General features: G+C 48.8%; 1 protein-coding gene across 1 annotated transcript in view; it reads right to left on the bottom strand.

Annotated features, from left to right (window-relative positions):
* LOC119963314 (acid-sensing ion channel 5-like) overlaps positions 1 to 14,688 on the bottom strand; it is a 77,382-nt gene extending 62,694 nt beyond the window's left edge. The window contains exons 1-2 of the mRNA XM_038792289.1: positions 14,389 to 14,688; positions 10,160 to 10,397 (exon numbers count right to left, since the gene is read on the bottom strand). Of these exons, the coding sequence (XP_038648217.1) occupies positions 10,160 to 10,397; positions 14,389 to 14,645 (495 nt within the window). The 5' untranslated portion in view covers positions 14,646 to 14,688. The remainder of the gene's footprint in view (positions 1 to 10,159; positions 10,398 to 14,388) is intronic.
* Between the last annotated feature and the right edge of the window lie 1,730 nt (positions 14,689 to 16,418).

Genomic DNA, 16,418 nt, shown 5'->3' on the forward strand with positions numbered 1-16,418 from the left:
TCTCTCCCTTCCCCCCCCCCCCCCCCCCCCCCCCACCAACCCACCGGCACTCTCAGTTTGTTAGTTCTCTCCCTCCCCCCCCCCCCCCCCCCCCCCCCCCCCCCCCAGCCCACCGGCACTCGCAGTTTGTCAGTTCTCTCTCTCTTCCCACCCCCCCAACCCAACCCCCCCAAAACCCAACCCCCCCAACCCAACCCAACCCCCCCAACCCAACCCAACCCCCCCCAACCCAACGGCACTCGCAGTTTGTCAGTTCTCTCACCCACCTCCACGCTGAACGGCATCAACCATCAGCACTGGTTGACGCCATTAAATACCTACTTTGATTAATGCCGACGTGGCCATGGGCCTTCGACCCATTTGGGCCGGAGAATAACGGCAGCACATAAAACCGTTGCATCCCGCCGGCCCCAGCCATTCTCCGAGGCGGGCGGCGGGATTGGCGGCACGCCGACTTCTGGCGGGTGGGAGAATTATGGACATGGCGGGAGCGGGATTCTTGGCGGCCCCGGGCGATTCTCCGACCCTGTGTGGGGTCGGAGAATTTCGCCCCTGAATTCTCCCTCAGTGTACCTGAACAGGCGCCTTAGTGTGTCGACTAGGGGCTTTTCACAGTAATTTCATTACAGTATTAATGTAAGCCTACTTGTGACAATAAAGATTATTATTTAAAATCAAAGAGGACTTTGGGAGAAACTGCATTATCCAGTGATTAGAGTCTGGAGCGTAAACAGTACCATGGACTAATTTTGGTTAACTGGCTTATTTGGGTGCTGTGTATTCTATATAATCCCAACTAATCTTCTAAGCACTGACTTTAATTTTAAGAATGTATCTCCTTGCACTGACTCTTCCACCAGACAAAGCAGCACCTCGTAGGTTATTCTAATGAATCCTTTAATAATTTTAAACATCTCAGCTATGTCACTTCACAACCTTCCAAACTCATGTTGATGAAACCTATCCTTCGAAGTGAACTCATAAATTGTTGCTTTAACTTTGGTGAATCTGTTCTGCACTCTCTCCAAGGTAAATAAATCCTTCTTGATGTATGGTATCCAGAACAACCAACTCTACCGATGGGGTGTGACGAAGACTGTATGTCAACTGATGTGGCATGATGGCACAGTGGTTAGCTCTGCGCCTCACAGCTCCAGGGACCCAGGTTCGATTCCGACCTCGCGTGGCTGTCTGTGTGGAGTTTTTACATTCTCCCCACATCTGTGTGTGTTTCCTTTAGGTGCTCTGGTTTCCCATAGTGCAAAGATGTGCAGGTTAGGTGGATTGGCCATGCTAAATTAGGGTGGGATTGCAGGAAAGGGCAGGGAATTGAGCCTGGCTAGGGTGGCCTTTCGAAGGTCAGTGCAGACTCAATTGGCCGAATGGCCTCCATCTGAACTGTAGGGATTCTATGATATTTCTCTTTGTACCCCAGTATCCTTGAAATAAAAACCGAACAGTCCATTTGTTTTCTTGATTATATTTTCGAGAAGTCAAGATTTACTCAAATCCCTTTGCTTCTGCACAATTCCTATCGCTCAATGAAAAAATATTCACTGCAAAATTCCATTACATAGTGCCAAAATGGAGTTCATACTTCTGCACATTACACTTCTGGGGCGAAATTCTCCGCGGACCAACGTGACGCCCATTTCCGGCAGGAAAAAGCGGTGCGCATGACTCCGGCGTCCGGGCCTTCTTTTAAGCTGGCAATCTCCGTTCCCGGAAGGGCCAGCAGCGGACTGACGCGATAGGCGTCAGTTTCACCAGCTGCGGAAGTGGCGAGTCCCGGCGTTTGTGTGGTGGGGAGAGAGAGAGACCCAGTGGGGTGGGGGAAGAAGGAAGAAGAGCGACCCGGCATTGGGGGGGGGAGAAGAGCGACCCGGCATTGGGGGGGGGGGGAGAAGAGCGACCCGGCATTGGGGGGGGGGGGTGAGAAGAGCGACCCGGCATGGGGGGGGGGGGAAGAGCGACCCGGCATTTGGGGGGGGGGGGGAAGAGCGACCCGGCATTTGGGGGGGGGGAGGGAGAAGAGCGACCCGGCATTGGGGGGGGGGGGGGGGGAGAAGAGCGACCCGGCATTGGGGGGGCGGGGGAGGGAGGAGAAAGACCCGGCATTTGTTGGGGGGGGGGGTTGCGGAGTTGAGAGGGGAGAGGGAGAGAGGGGGGAGAGGGAGGGGGAGGGAGGGGGGGAGGGAGGGGGGAGGGAGGGGGAGAGCGGAGAGAGGGAGGGAGAGAGAGAGGGAGGGAGGGAGGGGGAGAGCCGGAGAGAGGGAGGGAGAGAGGGAGGGAGGGAGTGAGGGAGGGAGTGAGGGAGGGAGGGAGGGAGGGAGCGAGGGAGAGAGGGAGGGAGGGAGGGAGAGAGGGAGGGAGGGAGGGAGAGAGGGAGGGAGGGAGGGAGGGAGGGAGAGAGGGGAGGGAGGGAGGGAGAGAGGGAGGGAGGGAGAGGGGGAGGGAGAGGGGGAGGGAGGGAGAGAGGGGAGGGAGAGAGAGAGGGGAGGGAGGGAGAGAGGGAGGGAGGGAGGGATGGATTGCGGCGTGGAGAGGGGGGTTACGGCGTTGAGTCGAGAGGGGTGGAGGGGGTTGCGGCGTTGAGTTGAGAGGAGGGGGGGGTACCTGCGTTGAGAGGAGAGGGGGGGCGGCGTTGGAGGGGGTAGGGGTGGTGAGGGGGGTTGAGGTAGGGGGCAGCGGCGTGCAGAGGGGGGGGCGACGGATGGCCGGGACCAACGCACCGTCGCCCCCTCTGCACGTCGCTGCCCCTACCGCAACCCCCCCCTCACCACCCTGACCCCCTCCAATGCCCCTACCCCCTCACCACCCCTACCCCCCTCACCACCCCTACCCCCTCACCACCCCTACCCCCTCACCACCCCTACCCCCTCCAACGCCCCTACCCCCTCACCACCCCTACCCCCTCACCACCCCTACCCCCTCCAACGCCCCTACCCCTTCCAACGCCCCTACCCCCTCACCACCCCGACCCCCTCCAACGCCCCTACCCCCTCACCACCCCTACCCCCTCACCACCCCTACCCCTCCAACGCCCCTACCCCTTCCAACGCCCCTACCCCCTCACCACCCCTACCCCCTCCAACGCCCCTACCCCTTCCAATGCCCCTACCCCCTCACCACCCCGACCCCCTCCAACGCCCCTACCCCCTCACCACCCTACCCCCTCACCACCCCTACCCCCTCACCACCCCTACCCCTTCCAACGCCCCTACCCCCTCACCACCCCTACCCCCTTCCAACGCCGCCCCCCCCTCTCTCTCAACGCCGGTACCCCCCTCTCAACGCCGCACCCCCCCCCACTAACGCCGCCCCCCCCCCCACCACTAACGGAGGAAGGAAGGGGGGGAGGGGGAAGGAATGGGGGGAGGAGGAAGGAGGGGGGAGGAGGAGAGAGGGTGGGTGTGTGGGTACCGGCTTTCAGAGGGAGGGGGGTGTGTGGGTAACGGCCTTCAGAGGGAGGGGGGGTACCGGCCTTCAGAGGGAGGGGGGGGTACAAGCCTTCAGAGGGAGGGGGGGTACCGGCCTTCAGAGGGAGGGGGGGGTACCGGCCTTCAGAGGGAGGGGGGGGGTACCGGCCTTCAGAGGGAGGGGGGGTACCGGCTTTCAGAGGGAGGGGGAGGGGTTGTGGGTACCGGCGTTGAGAGGGGGGGGGGTGTGTGTGTACCGGAGGAGGGGGGGGGGGGACCCTGCGTTGAGGGGGGGGGGGAACCCTGCGTTGAGGGGAGGGGGAAACCCTGCGTTGAGGGGGGGATCCCTGCGTTGAGGGGGGGAACCCTGCGTTGAGAGGGTGGGGGGAACCCTGCGTTGAGGGGGGGGGAACCCTGCGTTGAGGGGGGGAACCCTGCGTTGAGGGGGGGGGAACCCTGCGTTTGAGGGGGGGGAACCCTGCGTTGAGAGGGTGGGGGGTTGCGGCGTTGAGAGGGTGGAGGGTTGCGGCGTTGAGAGGGTGGGGGGTTGCGGCATTGAGAGGGGGGGTAGGGGTGGTGGGGAGGGGGGTAGGGGTGGTGGGGAGGGGGGGTAGGGGTGGTGAGGGGGGGTGGTTGCGGTAGGGGCAGCGGCGTGCAGAGGGGGGGCGACGGTGCGTTGGCCCCGGCCATCCGTCACCACTTCCTCTCTGCACGCCGCTGCCCCCAAACCCCCCCCACCCCCCCCCCACCACCCCTACCCCCCCCACACCCCTACCCCTACCCCCCTCTCAACGCTGCAACCCCCCCGCACTCCCCCCCGCACTCGCCCCCCCCGCACTCGCCCCCCCCCGCACTCGCCCCCCCCCCGCACTCGCCCCCCCCCGCACTCGCCCCCCCCCCCGCACTCGCCCCTCCCGCACTCGCCCCCCCCCCGCACTCGCCCCCCCCCGCACTTGCCCCCCCCCCGCACTCGCCCCCCCCCCGCACTCGCCCCCCCCCGCACTCGCCCCCCCCCCCCGCACTCGCCCCCCCCCCGCACTCGTCCCCCCCCCCGCACTCGTCCCCCCCCCCCCGCACTCGCCCCCCCCCCCCACTCGCCCTCGGACACTGAACGGCGTCAACCATCATCAATGGTTGGCGCCGTTTTAAAGCTACTCTGTTTTTCGCCGACGTGACCCGTGGCCACGTCGGCGGGACTTCGGCCCATCCGGGCTGGAGATTTGTTGAAACAAAAATATAATGAAATCCCGCCGGCGCCAGCTGTTTTCAGAGGCTGCCGGCGGGATTTGCACAGTGCCGGTTTTTGGCCGGTCAGAGAATAAAAAACCCTGCGGGAGCGGGATTAACGCCGCTGCCGGCCGATTCTCCGACCCTGCGTGGGGTCGGAGAATTTCGCCGCAGGTACAGATTGTGACAGACATCATTTTGGCTAGGGTATTGGTGCAGATGCAATCAGCATGTACTAGGAGTATTCAGATTGCAATATGAGTCAATGTGTAACACTGATATGACACCAGTGATGTCGATTTTATCGTTTCAGCAGCTCTATTAAAATGAATCACCAATTAATTTCAGTTTTATTTCCAATTTATGTCTACTGGTTACTGTTGAGTTGGGAGAAGTTTTTATGGATTTGAACTGTTATCTAAAAGTTGCTGATGGCTCCAGGGAGCGATGTGGCACATAATGGAAGTCTTGGTTGAATCTTCAAGGCTGTCATAGAGATTCAGATAGTGAACGATAGTACTGGAGCTAATCTTTACTCAGCCATACATTTATTGAGAGTGAAACATTTTTGGCATACAGCCAACCACCCTGCACTTTCAATCCATATTACTTTACATCTACTCAAATGAAGCTTTGATCAATGCCGTTTACCTGTATATGATTAAACATAATTGATATATATTTAAAATATTATCTTTCTTTAAAAATAACGTTGATATACACAAAATTTTCAGAACAAACAAAACCAACTTCCAAAGTGTATACAAAACATTACATTTCAAGATGCCCCTCCTCTGGGACCCCTTTACAATTTATTTGTACAAACATTTCAAAATAATCAATCAGACTGTTGATGACTTGCACCACACATTTAATTTTAGAGATTTCCTTTCTCTCCAGCATTTGTTTAAAGCCGGCAAGGTCAATCTGAATGTTATGGGCCAGGGTTTAGAGAACACCAAAGTATATCATGCAGTTCACCTGACCCACAACTTTTAATAGATTTTGGTTATGGGGCGCACAAGGGCCCACTTTACAGGTGTGATGCAACAGAGATCTAAAGTATTTTTAAAACAAAACAATATTTATTCTATGAATCCAGTTAACATTTTATAAACACACAGTAAACATCTTACCAAGGACCAACACTGATAACCCCCCAAAAAGATACAGTACTCTATAAGTAACCCTTAGTAACTTTCCTAACAACATCCATCAGCCAAAACACTTTTTGACAAAGACAGTAGGTTTGACTTTTCTACCGAGAACAGTTATCACTTTTAAATTATCAAGTGATCTAAACACCTTGTTTAACATACAGAGAGAGACCAGTATACTTCTGCTTGGTTTGAATGCAGCTCTCCAACTGAAAGGAAAACTAAAACACAGAGCCAAAAAGAGCTTCCAGCTCAAAACAAAAGTAAAAAGCAGAATCACATTCCAGCTCCACCCACACAATGACATCACTGCAGGCATTTGATAAAACACACTTTTCTTAAAGGGACTCGAACATGACAGAAACCATCCCCCCCCCCCCCCCCCCCCCCCCCCCCCCCACACACATTTGTGTACATTATCCGACAATGAACATTCAAGCATTTAACATTCAACAGGTCTAATATTTTCAGCATCCCCTTATATAGATACTCACCACACTCTTCAACTTGAATCCCATATCCATTGTTTCTAGAGAATTAGGAGAGCGAGCCCATAAAACAGCAGGAGTTTGGAGAGAGAGAGCTCATAAAACAGCGGGAATTCAGCGAGTGAGAGTCCAAAAAGCACAAAGAATTCAGAGGGAGATATCTAGGTATTTAAGTTAATTTAAGAGCCAATGTTTCAGCAGACAAAGTACTTTTTTATGTTCTTATGTTTCCAAGCTGAAAGGCAACATTAATTTTGCAACTTCACCATAAGATGTTAAAAATGGGAAAGAAATAAGGGAGCACGGTGGCACAGTGGGTTAGTCCTGCTGCCTCATGGCGCCGAGGTCCCAGGTTGGATCCCGGCTCTGGGTCACTGCTCGTGTGGAGTTTGCACATTCTCCCCGTGTTTGCTTGGGTTTCGTCCCCACAACCCAAAAGATGTGCAGGGGAGGTGGATTGGAAAAAATTAATTGGGTACTTTATATCGAACATAGAACATACAGTGCAGAAGGAGGCCATTCGGCCCATCGAGTCTGCACCGACCCACTTAAGCCCCCACGTGCACCCTATCCCCGTAACCCAAAAACCCCTCCTAACCTTTTTTTGGTCACTAAGGGTAATTTATCATGGCTAATCCACCTAACCTGCACGTCTTTGGACTGAGGGAGGAAACCGGAACACCCGGAGGAAACCCACGCATACACGGGGAGAACGTGCAGACTCCGCACAGACAGTGACCCAGCAGGGAATCGAACATGGGACCCTGGCGCTGTGAAGCCACAGTGCTAATCACTTGTGCTACCGTGCTGCACTTTAAATTTCTAAAAAGAAAATTAAAAAAGATGGGAAAGAAATGATGACCTTCTCAGTAAAATCCACATTCCACAAAAGAATTAAAAACACAGAAGCCGAACCCCTAAACCCCTTAAATTCTATCCTAAACTTAATAACATATTAAAAATTCCACAGTAACACCCCATAGGAAATCATCAACAGGCACCATGAAGATGCTGGAAGATTTCTCTTTTTAATACTAATAAAACATTGTGTGTTTGTTTGCAGCTGAACATAACATATTTTCAGGACAACAAATCTCATCAAAAATATCACACCACTGGAAATATCCTTCTGGCAATTTGTTTAGTTTCCTTAGTTTTCCTTCTGCATCAGCTGCCACTTTGGGTGGTTTCAGAAACATTTTTCTCTGAAGATCACCCTGCACAACTGTAGCTTTTTTAACCTAATCTCCCATGAATATGAGGCCAAAAGACCGATAAAAGATTTTCACAGTTGCTTTTTCAGCTGTGAGGGGCCCAATCAAAAATATTTATGGACCATAAAGCAGCGGGAGTTTGGAGAGAAAGACCCCATAAAGCAGCGGGAGTTTGGAGAGAAAGACCCCATAATGCAGCGGGAGTTTGGAGAGAAAGACCCCATAAAGCAGCGGGAGTTTGGAGAGAGAAAGACCCCATAAAGCAGTGGGAGCTTGGAGAGAGAAAGAGAGCCCATGAAGCAGCGGGAGTTCAGAGAGAAAGAGACAGAGAGAAAACCTATACAGCAGTGGGACTTCAGAGAGAGCTCTTAAAGCAGTAGGAGTTTGGAGATCGTAAAGTAGGGGAGAGGGAGAGCGAGAGAGCACTGGGAAGTTACTGATAAACTCTAAAAGTGAGTCCCATGAGTAAACCGGTTGGTAACTGCAGGCCTTTCTGCACTCAACCCAGAAGAGATGATTGGTCAATGGCAGGTGAGTCATTATATTGTAGTCTATCAGAGGAAATACATTGGGCTGGATTCTTCATCCCAGGATGTCAAAAGCACGTTTCCAGATGGGACGGAAAATTGGGCATCGGGAAGGCGATGTTCTGACCCCGCACCAGCGGAAGGATGTAAATGAATGCAAATTAATGACTCATTTGCATCCATTTAGTGGGCCCTGCACCCTATTCTCCCACCCTCCGTGATTCCGCAGTCCCCTGGGCAAGAAATCTCATGGGCGCAACTCACCTCTGGTATTTATCAGCATTGCCCTGACGTGGTGAACCTCATGGTTGGACAAAGGGGTACCTCCTTAGGGGAGTTGCCCCCAAAGTCCATCTGAGGACCATCCCACCCTCCCCCCCCACAATGCATTACCTGCCCATCCCATCCTGCACCACACCCTCTCCTGCCCCCAATGGGACACCTTTAATAGGGAAACCCCCCAAGTAACTCCATGAAGAGGGAGACCCACCAGGAATCCCCTAACTGAAGGAGCCCCCACAGAGACCCTCCTAACTGAAGGAACCCCTCTCCCAACTAAAGTGACCCCAAAGGGATCCCCAGAGTAAATGGACCCCCTAACTGAAGGAACCCCCACCGGGACCCCCTAACTTGACAGACCCCAATCAGGAACCCCTAACTAGAATGACCCCCTACAGAGACCCACTAACTAAAGGGACCCCCCCCCCCAAAGGGAGCCCCTGACTAGAGGGACCCGCACATAGACCCCCTGCTAGATAAGCGATCCCTGTCTGAAAGCTATAGATCAGTCCAGACAGGGGCAATGAAAAACAAGTTACAGCTTTAACACTTACCTGGAGGCTTCACATCTCAATTCCTCAAAGGAGAACAACTGTGATTTGTGTTTCAACTCCTCAGACCCATTAGCTGCAAGCCACTCATCTGTTTCTTGTAGTGGACTGTAATTGACAGCTTCCACAAACCAGCTGCAGCCTTGATTTATTCATCTCCCCTCATGGATGAGTGGGGAGACGGTGGCATAGCGGTATTGTCACTGGACTAGTAAACCCAGGGTAATGCTCTGGGGACCCAGGTTCAAATCCCACCACTGCAGATGGTGAAATTTGAATTCAACAAAAATCTGGAATTAAATGTCTCATGATAGCCATGAAACCATTGTTTATTGTCGTAAAAACCCATCTGTTTCATTAATGTCCTTCAGGGAAGGAAATTTGTCATCCTTACCTGGCCTACATGTGACACTTGACCCACAGCAATATGGTTGACTCTTAACTGCCCCCTCAACGGCAATTAGGGATGATCAATAAATATTGGCCCAACCAGCGAGACCCACAAATGAATTAAAAAAAACTCGAAGTGGTGAAACCCCAATGTTTACAAACATCAACCACATCAAAGAGAGGTCAGTGCACTCCAATCACTCCCATCACTCAAGCTTGTGACCACAGAAAGCCATTTGGCCAATAATGCCAGTGTAGGCTCCTTCTAACAGTTTCCAAGTAAACCCATTTCCTTGTGGGATAAAAACTGGAGAAGTCTGTCTTGATGGAGACAGGTTGGTGTCAGAATTCACAGAGAATGCTATGTAATTCCAAAACATAAGCATAAAGTAGGAGGTAACAATTACTGCTCAACCTCTGGATGTTAAAAGTGCCTGGCAAGTTAAGAGTTTAACATCTGGTCGGGAAGCATGGTGGACAGCACTTCTGCCTCACGGCGCCAATGTCCCAGGTTCGATCCCGGCTCTGGGTCACTGTCAATGTGGAGTTTGCACATTCTTCCTGTGTTTGCGTGGGTTTCGCCCCCATAACCCAAAGATGTGCAGGGTAGGTGGATTGACCACGCTAAATTGCCCCTTCATTAGAAAACTAAATTGGGTACTCTAAATTTATTTAAAAAAAGAGTTTAATATCTGGAATTTCTGGGTAGGTACTCTTCATTTCCTGCCGTAACTTTGGTGAAAGATCAGCAGAAACTCTCGAGAAATGTCATCAAGTGCTATTTACGTGACTTCTTCAAGGTCTCTGCCAACCATCATTGAACTGACTTGAGGCGACAAGAAGAACCCTCTGGAAATCTACCCCTAAGAAGTTGAACTCCAAGATAAAACAAATAAATTTAATTTACCTTTGCATAGCAGGGCTCCCCAAAGAAGTCGCATTTTAAGAGAGTGGAGTTATCAAGTTGGTAACCATATTTTTTGGTGAAATTCTTGATGCTGAAAGTTGGATTTCCGTGAAGAAAGTCTCGGATTTCTTGAGAAGTGACGCTGTTTCCATCACTTTGGCCAATTCTTAGAACAACACACACAATAGACCACAACAGGTATATGATGTTCAAGTTGGCTACAGCTTGGGCTTGGTATCTATAGGTGACAAAACAAAATGACATTTTCATGGTGGTGTGAACACCAATATATGAAGGTCACCTTTGAGAGTACAGCTGGCATTGTGAAAATATAGAACCGAATGATAAAACTGAAAAAAATTGCTTGGAGTGGGAGAACCTTACAGATACAGTAACCTTGCATTACTTCAGTCAGTACATAGAATTGCATTTCTTAATAATTCCCCAATTAACCAAGAAAATGATCAATCACCATTTAAAGGCCTGTGACATTTTAAGGGATTACTTTGACCAATTGTCTTCTTTATGAAAGAAATGCAGATTATAGGAATAGGAGTAGGCTGTTTAACCCCTAAAGCCTGTTCTACTATTCAATGAGGTCATGGCCGAAGTGTGTCCTTAGTCCATATATCATAGAGTCATAGAGGTCTACAGCACAGGAAAGGCCCTTCGGACGATTGTGTCTGCACTGGTCAAAACCAACCACATAACTATTCTAATCCCATTTTCCAGCACTTGGCCCATAGTCTTGTTTGACTTGGCATCGTAAGTGCACATCTCAATACTTCTTAAATGTTATGAGGGTCTCTGCCTCCACCACCCTTTCAGGCAGCGAGTTCCAGACTCCCACTATTCTTTGGGTGAAAAGGTTTTCCCTCACATCGCCTCAAAATCTCCTACCCCTTAACTGAAATTTATCCACCTTTTCTCGAGACAGAAACATATAAAATAGAGGCAGGAGGAGGCCATTTGGCTCTTCGAACCCGCTCTGACATTCATTATGATCATGGCTGATCATCTACCTCAGTACCCTGTTCCTGCCTTTCCCCCATATCCTTTGATCTATTTTGCCCCAAAAGCTGTATCTAACGCCTACTTGAAAACATACAATGTTTTGGCCTCAACAACGTTCTGTGGTAGCAAATTCCACAGACTCACCACTCTCTGGGTAAAAAGATTTCTCCTCAACCCAGTCCTGAATCGTCTACTCTGTCTCCTCAGATCTTTGCCCCTGGTTCTGAACTCCCCCACCATCAGCACGGTAGCATTGTGGATAGCATAATTGCTTCACAGCTCCAAGGTCCCAGGTTCAATTCCGGCTTGGGTCACTGACTGTGCGGAGTCTGCACATCTTCCCCGTGTGTGCGTGGGTTTCCTACGGGTGCTCCGGTTTCCTCCCACAGTCCAAAGATGTGCAGGTTAGGTGGATTGGTCATGATATCCCACAAAATTCCTTCAGTGTTGAATCTACTGATGCATTTTGTCTGTTCATAGCACAGTCTGCACTGTAAACTTGGGTAACTAGCTCAAGGGCTTCATATGCTTCCACTCCCAGTAGAGATTCACGTTCAGCCTCTACAATGGAAAATTGTACTGTGTGAACTCTGTTCTTCACATTTACATCAAGCTCGCATGCTCCTAGCATAGTAATTTCATTTCCTTTGCAGCCTTTAAATATTACTGCTTCATTTAACACTTGCGGTTTCATTCTCAGCTCATTTAAATCTGACAAACTGATAAGATTGGCCCTTGCTCCGAGGCATACTTCATCAACCATGTTGATTGATTTTGTTTGTTTTTTTTTTACTGGTAAAGCATTGCTTCACAAAATGATTTCTGCCTTTACATTTGGAGCATATCTTTCCAAACGCTGGACATTGTTGTGGGAAATGTCGATTGCCGCATCACTGGCATGAAATGGAGGATTCGGTCAACCGCTTAAAATGGCTGCCGGTGCTGGGAACACGTTTTATACTCGAGTGTGTCACTACACTAATGGCGTTGGCTGCCTCTCCTATCTTTGCGCCAAAACATTTCAGATTCAAAGTGCTAATCTGCTGTGAAGCTAGCTCGCTGGCATAACAAATTTTAACAGCATTATCAAGCTGAAGCTCATTTTCTCTTCACAACCTCTCGCATACCTTGTCGTTACAAATCCCAAACAAGAGGGCAGCACGGTAGCATTGTGGATAGCGCAATTGCTTCACAGCTCCAGGGTCCCAGGTTCGATTCCGGCTTGGGTCACTCTCTGTGCGGAGTCTGCATATCCTCCCCATGTGTGCGTGGGTTTCCTCCGGGTGCTCTGGTTTCCTCCCACAGTCCAAAGATGTGCAGGTTCAGTGGATTAGGTGGATTGGCCATGCTAGTGTCCAAAATTTCCCTTAGTGTTGGGTGGGGTTACTGGGTTATGGGGATAGGGTGGAGGTGTTGACCTTGGGTAGGGTGCTCTTTCCAAGAGCCGGTGCAGACTCGGTGGGCCGAATGGCCTCCTTCTGCATTGTAAATTCTATGATTCTATCAGGGACATACTTTCTGCATCTACCCTGTCCAGGCCTGTGAGAATTTTATAGGATTCTATGAGATCCTCCCTCATTCTTCTGAACTCCAGCGAATATATTTTGGAGCTAAGTCACAATTCCCAATTGCAACATTCAATCCGTTTCTTCTTCTGAATTCTATTCATAATGTCTCTTAGTGCCTTTCATCATATCTTCTCTTATCATTGAAGTGATTTCATCCTCAATCACAAAGGTTACAGCTCCCCCTCTACCATTTTACTTGTCCTTTCTGTAGATCCATAACCTAGTATATCACCAGTCCTCACTAGTTTGCAGCCAGTAATGATTATCATGTATATACTTCAAGCTGAATCTGTGCCTAGAAATCATTCACTTTGTTCTGTATACTTCTGTGTTTGCAATTTGAATGCTTATTTGATTCACAAAACCTAACCTGTGCTTCTGTTCTAGTGTTTTACTCACACATCCCTTATTTCTCTCATTTTGTTTCATGTCTTTGCATCATTTAGTTCTCTTTTTATTTGTAATATGTAGTGCACAATGTCTGGCTGTTACTCTACTTTATTCCTTTACTTGTATTTCTGAACATTGTTTCTACCCAAATTGATTGATTGAGTTTTGTTTAAAAGTGTTTCAAACAAGATAAATGCATCCAGCCTACTTAAAAAGTACCCTCTGGGTGCAGGGTTTGAAGATGTGCATTACAGCTTGGAATATCATAGCTCAGTCTATTTCAGAGTGGTATAATGAAGGTTTATTGCCTCACGCATTAGTTGCAAAGGCCGTGTATGTTAAGCAAGTTGTCATCTCATCTTAGGCAGGTAATTAACATTCATACTCACTATGATGAGGACAAATTGTGTAGGCACACCCAAAGTGATCTAACTATAGGGGTGATTCAAGGGAAATCCCAGAAAAATAATATATTGTTTATGGCATACAAAAGTCTCTGTATGACTTAGCTTTACAGGAGCTTTATGATATCAGCATAGAAGTTAAGTCAGATATTGTACATGTTCAGGTATAGTTTAGGCCTATACACTCTAGAGTTCAGAATAATGAGGAAAGATCAAAATAAGGACTACAAGATAATGAAAGGTATGGATAAAGTAGACATGGAGCAGATGCTTCCTCTTGTGGGCCATTCTAGAACGAGAAGTCATAGTTTGTGGATTAAAACTGAGATGAGGAGAAACTACTTCTCCCAACGGGTTGTGAATCTGTGGAATTCACTGCCCCAGTGTAAGGTGGATGCTGGGACAGTGAGTAAAGTTAAGGAAGAGTTAGACATATTTTTAATTGGTAATGCGTTGAAGGGTTATGAAGAGCGGGCAGGACGGTGGTGTTAAGGTTAGGATGAGGTCAGCCATGATCGGATGGCAGAGCAGAATCAATGGGCCAAAAGGCCTAAACCTGCTCCTATATCTTATGAATTTATGAACTTATGTCTACACCTGGAAGTGGACAATCTTTGTTTCTACTGTTCCATGCCTCCACACAATTGATTGAATGCTTCATGTAATCTTACTCTCCTTCAGAGTTGATGTAAATTGTCTCATGTTTAGCCTTATGGAGCATCACACGTTGTCATAGCTCATTTTTGTTTGTCAACCAGATCTTTTTGTGTGTTCCACTTGTCTTCATATGAACTTTCGTTTTAAAAGTCATTGAGAAACATGCAGGAGTAAATTAAAATATAGCATGCCATACCTATTTAAGTTGCAGAAAGTAACAGCAGGAAATTCAATTTGCTCAACATACTTAATAGTGACAGATGTAGATGTTGGCCAGCTGAAGTAACGAATGAAGCACTGGGTGATCTGAGAACAAACCCCGATTACACATCCAAGGACGACAACCATCCAGAAAACCCTGCGAGGTGTAGGTTTGCTTTGCAGTGCATTTCGTAATCCATGGAAAGAGGTTGATGCTGCAAACTCATGGTCAAAGTGTCGTACGTTCTCCATGGACAGCAATATTTTTCCGAATAAAAAAGACCAAATCTTTTTTAATATGCCTAAAAAAAATTTCAAACAAGAGGTAACAGTCATTGATTTTTTTCAACTTTGAGCGTTTTGTTGCTAAGAGTAAAGGGAAAGTTTTCAAATTTAAACCAATTGTCCAAATTGCATTGAGCTTACCTCTGGTTGCACAAATGCTGCAATTGTCTTTAATAATGTAGGTGCAAACATTTGGAAATATATTTTTAGTCAGGTTTCTCTATCTCTGACGTCAAACCTGACCCAGACTGAGGGGATAAAAGTTTGTTGACTACCTGGTTCCTGATAAAATTAGCTTGGTTTGTCTCACTTATTATGTCAGATTTCCAGCGCCCATCATATTTTGTTTTTATTATTCTGTGATGCCAATGTAAAGAGAGCATTTCATTTCACAGCTGGCTATGTTATATGAAAATCGCTTATTATCATAAGTAGGCTTCAAATGAAGTTACTGTGAAAGGCCCCTAGTTGCCACATTCCGGCACCTGTTCGGGGAGACTGGTACGGGAATTGAACTGTGCTGCTGGCCTGCCTTGGTCTGCTTTCAAAGCCAGCGATTTAGCCCTGTGCTAAACCAGCCCCTATTTGATGCTGAATGAAACAAAATGTTCCATTCCTTCGCATTGACATCCCTCATTTTGGTTAGTGTAGCCACCGAAGTAGTGTAGCTATTTCCCTAAATACAAAATGGAGGAACGCAAAGCATACAGGATAAAATGGACAATGTTTGCAGCCCCAGTAGGCTGCACCTAGCAGGTGTGGATTCTGTCTGCTAAGAAAGCAGACAGCACCGAAACGAACATTCCGCATACTAATGAGGCAATCACCGGGATAATTAGCATTTTAATGGAACGATTCCCGAGTCAATGGACACAATTGGGGAAGCAACTGCAACATTGTAAAGGATACCAGACACTCAGGCACCAGCAAGGTTCGAAAACAAAGAGCCTAAAGGCCCGCCCAGTAGCTAAGAAACAGCCTCAGTATTGGGGGGATTCAAACATATCGATTGGGAAGAGACCCAATCGATTCCAAGCAGGTAAGGGAGTCCGCCCAAAGGGGCGCGGATCCCTGGGACCTATAAAAGACAGGTCCCACACATGGTTCATTCTTCTTGTCCAACCCTCCTCTCTCTTTGACCAACACTCCTCCGTGGACCAGCACCTCGACCCGCTTTTGCCAAGAAGATCTTGAACGAGAGAGAGGAGAGGGTTCAGACAGCAGCCACCAGCAAGTAAATGCCTCACAACGATCGCTACCAGAGATAGGCACTCCTGACCCCTTTTAACTTATACCAACCTGAAGTCTGCAGACCAGAGCAGAGCAAGAGGCCTTGTTCCCTGACCCGGCAGTTCCTTCGAGATAAGTATTAGTTTATTTAGCGGTAGGAATAAGTTTAATCCTTTAGCGTGTGCATGGGTAGTTATTATAATTGTATTATAATAAACTCAGTTGTTTGGACTTACTAATTGGTGTATGGTTTTATTGCTTTGAACTTCACCTTGACCTTGTGGCGGTGTCTTAACGATACCTGGCGACTCCAGAGCTAAGTAAAGAAACAGAGCCAAATTGAGTGTTAAGCACACTCACCCAGAACGACCAACATTAGACAACGGTTACCATTAGAAGTATTACTGTATGTACATGTCATCCATCCATTTTACAAATGTTGTGATAAATTTGCATACTTTGTTTTCTTCTCCATGTTACGACGTGACCCTTTTCCCTAAAATCAATCCT

This window comes from Scyliorhinus canicula, chromosome 3, assembly GCF_902713615.1.
Source record: "Scyliorhinus canicula chromosome 3, sScyCan1.1, whole genome shotgun sequence".
In the NCBI taxonomy this organism is placed as follows: Eukaryota; Metazoa; Chordata; class Chondrichthyes; order Carcharhiniformes; family Scyliorhinidae; genus Scyliorhinus; species Scyliorhinus canicula.